General features: G+C 43.4%; 1 protein-coding gene across 6 annotated transcripts in view; it reads right to left on the bottom strand.

Annotated features, from left to right (window-relative positions):
* Window positions 1–205: 205 nt before the first annotated feature.
* Window positions 206–9,100, bottom strand: part of CELSR1 (cadherin EGF LAG seven-pass G-type receptor 1) — a 165,797-nt gene continuing 156,902 nt past the window's right edge. For 2 of the 6 annotated variants that reach the window (XM_014275957.3, XM_014275958.3), the window contains exons 29-35: window positions 7,308–7,433; window positions 6,862–6,998; window positions 6,322–6,425; window positions 5,351–5,515; window positions 4,224–4,466; window positions 3,658–3,922; window positions 206–2,359 (exon numbers count right to left, since the gene is read on the bottom strand). In XM_014275957.3, the coding sequence (XP_014131432.2) occupies window positions 2,335–2,359; window positions 3,658–3,922; window positions 4,224–4,466; window positions 5,351–5,515; window positions 6,322–6,425; window positions 6,862–6,998; window positions 7,308–7,433 (1,065 nt within the window). In that variant the 3' untranslated portion in view covers window positions 206–2,334. Of the gene's footprint in view, window positions 2,360–3,653; window positions 3,923–4,223; window positions 4,467–5,350; window positions 5,516–6,321; window positions 6,426–6,861; window positions 6,999–7,307; window positions 7,434–9,100 lie in introns of those variants that run through there. The other 4 variants (XM_074540016.1, XM_026790278.2, XM_026790277.2 and 1 more) reach the window with 4 other exon arrangements.

Raw genomic sequence — 9,100 nt, 5'->3', positions numbered from 1 at the left:
ATGTGAGTGTACACTGTGGCATCCTGTGCCAGCACGGGGCCCTGGGCGGCAGGGACTGTGTGTGCATTGGCTGCTTGCTGCTGTACAGCCCCTGCTCAGATGGGTACCTGGATGTTCCTGCTCCTGCTAATCCCCAGGAAATGGCATTTGGACTCTCATTATCTGCACTGCACTTAGAAATAAACCACCAAAGGAAGAATACAAGTTCAAAAAAAATTTCTTAATTTATTGTAAATTCTCCTTTCATCTGTGCTGCAATTCCAGTGTTCTGCACATTAATAAATATACATTTGTTAAAAAAAAACAAAACAAACTTCCAGTGTCTAATCTGCCATAAAGCTTTTAAAAAGTCATAAAAATAGGTTTTAATTTTTTTTGTCATTAATACAACTGACCCTTATTTACTGCAACAATTCTGATCAAAATAAAAACTACCTACACCTACTGGGACAAAATATACATACACAGATGTAAGAACAACTAGCATGGGTTATACACAATGCCTGAGCACACAGCCAAGTGCCAGACCCTTAAAACATTCAAATTTTTTTTCTGTCAGAAAATGTCACACAGGATGTTGCATAATTTTTAAAGGAACAGCATCTTCCCTCCCTCTCCCCTTCCAAAGGCCTCCTTGACACTTTGAAAATGCATAGGAATATAATGAAACCCAGATTACAGTATACAGTTTCTCATCTTTTCCTCAACTCCTGCATTTTATTTAGCCCCATTTTCTGTTTCTTCTCTTTCACACACATTTGCACAAACAACAGCCAGGGCTGCTGTGGAGAGCAAGGAGCTCCTGAGAGCCTTGCTGGCACAGAGCAGGCACAGGCACACCATTGTCATCTTGGAGTCATGTATTCCCACCTTGGGAGCCACTGGCTGAGCTCTGCCTCACACTGCTGGATGAAAACTTTTTCACATCTTACTTTTCCTCTTTCTGTAAACATTGCAGGAAGGTGAAGACAGCAGACAGATCACGCTTGACTAGTGAAACCAGCACATTTTGTGGGCAACATGAAACCTTAAGCCTTCCATGAGCTTTCTGAAATATCAAGAAGGCCAGGGCTTTGCCAAAGAGCTGGGCAGACAAAACTGGACATCTTTTAAGTCTTGTACTTCTGCTTTGATTAGCCATGTGCTGAATCCAGTGAGCGCAAAAGAGGAAAAAAATATTGCACCTGAGGCAGAACTTGACCCATGGGAAGAGGGCCCTCTCCTTGGGACATGCAGAGTGCTGGTTTGTTGCACAACCATACAATCACACCAATTATTTTCTTGTTCTTGGTAAGGGAAATACTGATTTGACTTCTTCCAGACAAGGACTGTGTTGAAACTTTACACAAAGACATGTGTAGTCCTGAAGTTCAGTTTCTGAACACTTCAATGCACTTGTGAGAAGAGATTAAAATACCAAAAATGAAAAAAGAAATTTTTGTAGGTTTTAGAAGAGGTTATGAGTAAAACATACTGTGCCCTCAAAGTGTTCCAAAATCTGTTAACCAAACTTATAAATTATAGTCATAGGCTTTGATGTAATCTTTACTGTATTACTTTGAAAACTGCATTGTGTCTGAAGGTGGCTTCCATGCAAACCTCAGTTACTTATCAAATGCCAAATTCAAGTAAAATTGTGCAATGTTCATATAAAAAATATCAAAACATCTTTTTAATTGATTTCCTATTATCAAATTAAGAAGATCAGTATAAATGTAAAATATACAAAGGAACTTTTTCTTTAGCAACACCATACAAAATATATAAAAGTATCTACACTTTTTATATATATATATATAAAGGATTTTTTTTTTCTTAAGACGACATGTCCATAGAGGGGTGGACAGAGATGCTGGCATAGAAACCAAAGGACACTTGTTGCAATATTCCTCCCTAGAGCTCAGCAACCTCAAGAGTTCACTCTGTAGCCATCAAAACTCCACAAGAGACACCTCCTAGTGCTTGTCTTCAGGCTTATTGAAGGTCCACTAGGAAGCAATGTGCTCTTCCTTGGTTCTCCCCTGTAACAAGCAAGCCCTGCAGCGCTGCCTGCACCGTGCACAGGTATGTGTCCATCACAGTGCACCCCGTTTCCATTTCCATGTTTTCAGCGTGGGTTCTGTGGGAGGAGCGTACCACACAGAGCCCTTATTGCCAGGGCAGCCAGGCACTGTGTCTGTGCCAGGAGCAGTCAGGATTCTGCCAGAAGGTGAAGCCATGTGGGAGTGGATGCCCACCTCATCCTCCTCACCGTGCAGCCACTCTGGTGGAGTCCGAGGCGGCAGCGTGGCGAGGGGCAGAACTGTGCAGAGGCGATCACAATTTCCTGATGGTTCAAATTGAAGTTTCATTACTGCCGCTGTTAGTGAGAGAAGGGATCGTGCACGTTCAAGGTTAAACAGGCACAGGCAAACCACTCCACCCAAACCCACCTAATCCTTCTTAGTAAGGGCTCGTGCTCTGTGAAGTTACCATGCTTGCAAGGGGGATGCTGTCCTAGAGGGGAAGACCAGCTGGGAGAAACAATTTCAGGCAGTACACAACAGAAATGCTTTAGTGAACTTCCACATAGGGCTTGTATTTGTCTAATGCTTTGCTGAGCATACAAGGTTCACACACAGATCTTACAGGCTGCTAGAAGCCTGGTGTATCAGATGGATTCATGCAATCTGCTGCCAACAGCAGAGCTTTCCATTATGCCAAAGCTCTGGAGATAAAACAGTTGCTTAGTACAAGCTGGTGAGTTATTCTCCAGTAATGTCTGTGTTACCTGGTAGCAGCTTATTCAGTTATGGCTTATTCAAAACATCCATGTTTCCTGGCTAACTAGGATCTATTTCATCAGCCAACTCCCAGCAATCTAAACATGTGCTTTTATAGTGAGGTGGGAATGGCCTGTGCACCAGACAACAGGGGTATTTAAAGCCTGGTGGGACAGTGCCAGAGTTAAAGCCGGGTGAGAAATTTTCTCTTGGTATGGTGAAAGAATAAAATTGTTATTCATGTCAATAAAAAATGAGCCTATATGCATAAAATGCCTGCAGAGACCTTACATACGGCTGTTGTCATATTTTGAAATGCAAGAATTACGATGAGTAATGAGGTTTCTGAGCATTCCCTTTGGCTGAGAGCTTGCTCAGCCTTTTGTTTATATTTGTTTAGTTTACAGTGGTAAATTCACGCACTGATTGCCATGCAGCTGGTGAGAATCACATGCCTGGTAATTTAGGATCAGTAGCTTGGTTTTCTCTCCAGCCTTGGGGTCTCCTGCCTCAGTCATCATTTCCCTCTGCCCAGATGGATGCTCACACCATGTCCCCACAGCCTTGTGCCTTTCCCCACCCAATCCTGGCAGGGTGGCAGGGCAGAGCAAGGCTGCTCCTGTCCATGTGTGCCAGTACCACATCAGCCTGCCAGTTCAGAGGATGCCAGGGTGACCCAGTCACAGGTGTCTTGCCCATGATACCTGTTTTGGCCTTCTCATGACTGAAACCCCATGGCCTGGGGACATGGTATGGGTAAACCATCAAGACAGTCACTGGTGAAGGACTCTGGCCAGTCACCAGAGGAAAGTTTTGTTCATGTGTGAGTCTGGGGTTGGAAGGTGAAGGGTGAGACCACAGGAGGTCAGCCAGGGCATCCTAATGTGGCACTTACTCTGAGTCTGAGGTGTCAGCATGTCCTGTTGCCACGTGGAGGCTCATGGCCATGCCGTTGAGCTGGTCTCGAGACTGCTCCCTCCGAACGTTTTTCACCGTTACCCCTGAGTCCGAAGGAGAGCGGAGCCCCTCGTTTGTCCCTAGGGAAGTAGTCCTGGATGAGACTGTGCTCTGATTGTAATCCGACAGCTTCTCCCGCAAGCGATTCTTCATATTCTTATCCACCAGTGGGGGAGGGTAGGTAACTTTATTTTTTAAGATGCCTGTGAAGGAAAAGAGGAAATAATAAAATTTTTTAAGTGCATCAGTAAGTTAATTTATCAAGCTAAGCTTGATGTTACAGTCTCTATTTCTTACTAAGACTTCTAGTTTGGCACTTCATTTCATAACCAACAGATTAGACTACAGCAACTACCTACTAGCTTCCCATGGTGTATCTGGCTACACAGGTTGGAGCCATTTGGAAAGTATTTTTCCCTGACAGAGCTACATTTTAAGCTAATTAATGCTCATTAACCCCCCCAGTCTCCCAATCCAACAGTGAGGCTGGGTTGGCTCTGCTACCTTTCCTCTGTTCCGGCTGCTGGTTATTCTGGTGGGCCAGAGGTCTGTTCTCCTTCTGCTGCCCTTCGTTCTCCTTGTCCTGGGGTGCTTCATTGCTGTGGTTCACCTGGTTTTCCCTGTGAAGCTCTACGTTGACCTTGGTCTCTACTTTGAGTTTTTGTTTCCTACCGGGGTCCTCGCCATCGCTGGCTGTTACGCACTCTGTGGGCCAATAGGGTTTCACATGATTGGGAAGGGTATCAACTGCAATGCAAAAAAACACTAGCTCAAAAAACACTTTTGATATCTTCTCTCAACCACTGCCTGGCCTCTGTGGCTGGAGAGGGGCTACGTATCAAACTAGAGCAATCCTTCAGTCAGTCCTTGCTGGACTGCACTGCTCTTGGGTTGCATTAAATCCCCAAAAATCACCTGGTAGGATGGCAAATCCTTCTCAGAGTGAGGTTGCCAGCTCAATTATGGAGAAGTGTAAGGCAAACCCACCCTCTCAGCTCTCCAGGATCAAAGATCCCTCCTTGGAGAGGTTAGTTTCTGAAGGCTGAGGGCACTCCAGGCACCCTGTGCTGTATCTGTGAAGTTCCACAGCACACAGCCTGGATGTTTGTCATTCAAAGTTGCCTTTCATTAGGAGAAGATCAACTATGTTTAGAAATGCCTGCACCTTGACCTGCAGAAATTATATTAATGGTCAACACACTACAACACAGTGGTTGCCATCTCTTTAGGTCCAGGACCTCCCCAACACCAATGCCTTTATTGCATGAGGAGAGGCAGGCCTTTCTTCCCCCTGCCCTCAAAACAAGTGCCTTCTTTCTCCTCTTTTTCATATTAGATTTTGCTGGCTTGGTAATGCCATGTCCAAGTGCTTTGGGGACCTGCCTGCAAAGCTGCCTGCCTTAAGGCATTCAGCATTCTGTGCAATTCTGTGTGATTCTGTACTCAGTCACCCCTGTGAACAAGGCTTTGGAAGATGAAAGGTCTCTAAGCTGGAAACAACAAGGATCTCGACAGAAGCAAGGCACAGAGGCAGAGATGCTACCTCAGTCGCATGGTAGTGTGACAAATTTATCCCATCTAATCTAAAGCTATTTTAGAGCACCACTGCCCTCCCCTTGCACTGGGGGTACCTTTGGGTGTGCTGTGGAGTGGGCCATGTTCATTGTTTTTGGAAGCAGATGTGTTCCACTTCTCTGCCTCGAGCCCGTCCTCCTCGCTGTCGGATGAGTGGGAGGAGGCGTAAGAACTGCTGTGCTCATCGAGGGAGAGCTCGCTGTCAGAGTCTGAGTCGTGCTCTGCAAACGTGCATGGGAAACACAGGGGTGACAGTGTAAATGGGAGTTCAACAAATCTACCTGACAAATGCACAAGAGAAAGGAAAGGCAGGCATTGGTCCAGGCCATGACAGGAACGAGCTCTTACATCTCTAAGTGTATTTAGGATAAACTCAGAAAGACCACAGCACAACCACTGGGAAGCACAACCACTCAGCTCAGCTAGTGGACAGGACATTTTACACGTACAGGACATGCAGAACAGAGTGGGAACATATTTTTCCCTATTTAACGTGCAGAACAGTAATTCTATTGGATCTCAATGAGCGCAACACACAGGCAAAAGAAGATATCTAGAAATACCAAGAATCTGAAATGAACTTAACTTAAAAACTACTACAAGGAAACAAAATTGAATGTCAAGACCAAAATGAAAGGAAATGACACAAGAGGCACTTCTCATCATTGTACAAACCACAGAGCAGTAAAGGAGAATATTGCCTCAAGGTCTCAAACATTAAAATTTCTCCAACTAAAAATCAAGAGCAACAGTAAATAATTTGTGAGAAAGAAAGGAGACTCCATAAACTGTCAATAGCTGGTGCAGCATCAGATAAAAATTAAACTATCACAAGCAGCAGATATATGATACTTTCATTCCAGGATTTCCTTGTAAGACAGCCATTGCACAGCTTGTTTTGACAATAGCATAATGAGAACGAGACCATCTAATTATTTCAACTATTCTTTCTGTTACAGAAGACTTCAAAGAAAGTGATGAGAAGAAGGTGCACAAATGAGTCAAAGCATTTAGAAATTATTCTTACCATTGGATTTGGACGGATTCCTATGAAAAATGGAGGAATCTGCTTCAGTCTGACCAGCCCTTGCTTGACTTGAGGATCCACTGAGTTTATGAGCAGCCTCATCCCTTTGAGAAGAAAAACAGAGGACAACCTTCTTGGTCACTTTGTTGTTTTTAACAACAAGGCAGACATGCACAGTCACTTTAGGGTGAGACAGAGGTTATCCTGATGTGGCTATCTGCCTTGTGCCATGTGAATCACACTCTGAAAAAGCCCAAAGCTAATGAGCTAAACTGTGCTCCTTGAGACACATCTGGATTATAACAGGCAAGCAGCCAGGCCCATATAGGTAACATCACTCTTAGGTTAACCACTGCACTGCTGGAACCCTGCCCCAAAGACACATGCAACAGAAAATGCACCAAGGAGAACGGCAGTCACATGAAACAGAACTGTTAAGACATAAATCAAGTAGCATTTGAACCAGAGCTCTGGTTTCCACAACAGCAATAAAAAAGGAAAGGCAAGCACCTGAAAGCCATGCACCTGCCACCAGATTACCTGAGAATATAAGCAAGGTAGCTATTGTGGCTCTTGGCTGACCTGACGGTGCTCTCTAGGGAGACAGTGGATTCCCCCATCGTTGTGCGATACATGTTTGGCTCTTCTATATACGTGTTGTTACAGTTCAGAGATCGCTGAAAGGGGAAAAAAAAGACATAAAGCCACAGTGAATGATCCTTCCAGAAGCTCATGTTACCCACAAAGTATTAAGTTTCAAAGAACCAAATGGGTTTTGATGCCAAGGGAAAGAATTATTTTCTCTTGAAGGTTTCAATTAAAATAATAATAAAAACTTTTGAGAGAAGCCATCAGTAGTCTTCGTACAAGCCACTGAAAGCAATCATTCAGTTCACTTAATTACAGATAAGCCACCTCTAAGTTTATTTTAGGTAACTTCTGACAGCAAGAGGATGTTTTTGTTCTCCCATTGCTTTTTTCCTTACTGTTAACAATGTAGCTCTCGTTGCAGTGGAATCATCTGGTAGAGGTTTCTTTCCAGTTAAAGTGTTCTTCAAGTGCTTTCTCACTTCTTTGTTAAATACACAGTGGAAGAAGAAAATGAACAGCCCCTGGATAATTTTAGAGAGAGAAAAATGTAAATGCTTCACTACTACCATATTGCAAATATAGTAGTATATCTGAAATCCATTTTGAAACAACCCCTGAATTCTAGTTTGTAGTCCATCATGGTGTATTTCAAAAGCAGTAACTATTTTCTTTCTTGACTGAAACAGTATTGACTGATCTCCTAGCACTTCTTCATAATTTGATTCCAAGTTTAAATGTGCATTAAAGGCCTGGGAAAATATACAGAAATATGCATTTCTCCAGAATTTACAGAGCAGAGTTTGATTTGGGAAGAAATCCAAAGGGAGCCTCAATGTCCCACTAGAAAATTGCAGAGATTTTAGAATTTGGGATTTTGGAGCTTTTACATAGATGATGAGAAAAAATCAACAGCAGCACATGAAAAATATCACAGCCTTTAGTGAAAGTCTCTGGAACTAGGCAACTTCTGTGAAAGGAGCCCTTAAGGCTGCATCTAAGAGAATTTTAGAAAGCCTTGTGAGATGTGAAGAGGTACTGGGAGCAGAGAGGTCCCAACTTCTGTTGCCTAAGTTCCTTGGTTAAGCAATACCTCTGGTGGGAGAAGCAGTGAAGTCCCCAGGGCTGGGCAGTTATTGGCTGCCAGGAACACACATTAACAGCTTTTGCTGGGGGCAGGGTAGCACACATGTGCCTTCAGATATACTTCTGAGGGAATTAATGCAGGTGCCAAATTGTTATCAACTTTGGTTGGACACACAGCATAGAAAAGTCAATACTCATGAAGTTGCAGCTGTACCAACATCAAAAGAAGCCTGAATTTCATGATTTCAGCCAAAGCAATTGACTTAGAGTAACTATAAACTTCAAGCTCACTTTCTTAACATTCAATCTAATGTGATCTTAGCTGGCACTGGCACTTTGGGATTATTCATTAATAAAATTCACATACATGTCTCTTTAAAAACCTAAGTTCAAAGAAGGCAGTGACGTGAAATGCCACATACCACTGTGCCTCTCTGGGCAAGTTTGGAGAATTCCAGCTGCTGACCTTTGTCCCTTTCATCAGGTTTATGTTTAATTTAGTTTTATTTTAGATTTGTGGAAGCCTGGTTTTATAGCCTGAGTAGGTGCATTTATTACAGAGCACACTAGTCGCAGTGGCAAAATAACCCTGCTCCAGGCTGAACTATCTGCTGTGCTTCCAGGGCACTGACAGCTGTCTCCAAAGGGGACCCATCAGACTTTGTTTTCTCTGTGGCTGCAAGTTGTGGCTGTTGTGCAGCAGCTGAGTGTCCTGCAGTAGCTGTTTTAGTACTGCAGGCACCTGCTAGGGCAGTTACTGTCATCCTAGGTCACATTCAAAATGTGACCACATGAAGCTCTGTCACTACTTCCATGCCAGATCTCCTATTTTCTGTGTCTTTAATCAACAATTGTGTAAATTGGGACAGGCAACCCAGGAAAACCATAATACAGCTCACATTGCATTTGAAAAATCCTTATTTGTCTCATTTCTTTAAACAGTAACAATTTGTGGAAGCCGTGAACTTGGAGCCATTGACTCTGGGTGAAATGTAGCAGTTTCTTATTTGCAATAGCAACAGGATGACTTAAGAATGAGCACACAGAACACAGTAACAAAGAATTTGTCTCCAGAGTGACAGAGGTATACCTGCCTACTGTCACA

The sequence above is a fragment of the Zonotrichia albicollis genome, chromosome 4, assembly GCF_047830755.1.
Source record: "Zonotrichia albicollis isolate bZonAlb1 chromosome 4, bZonAlb1.hap1, whole genome shotgun sequence".
Taxonomy (NCBI): domain Eukaryota; kingdom Metazoa; phylum Chordata; class Aves; order Passeriformes; family Passerellidae; genus Zonotrichia; species Zonotrichia albicollis.
This window is presented reverse-complemented; position numbering and strand designations above follow the sequence as displayed.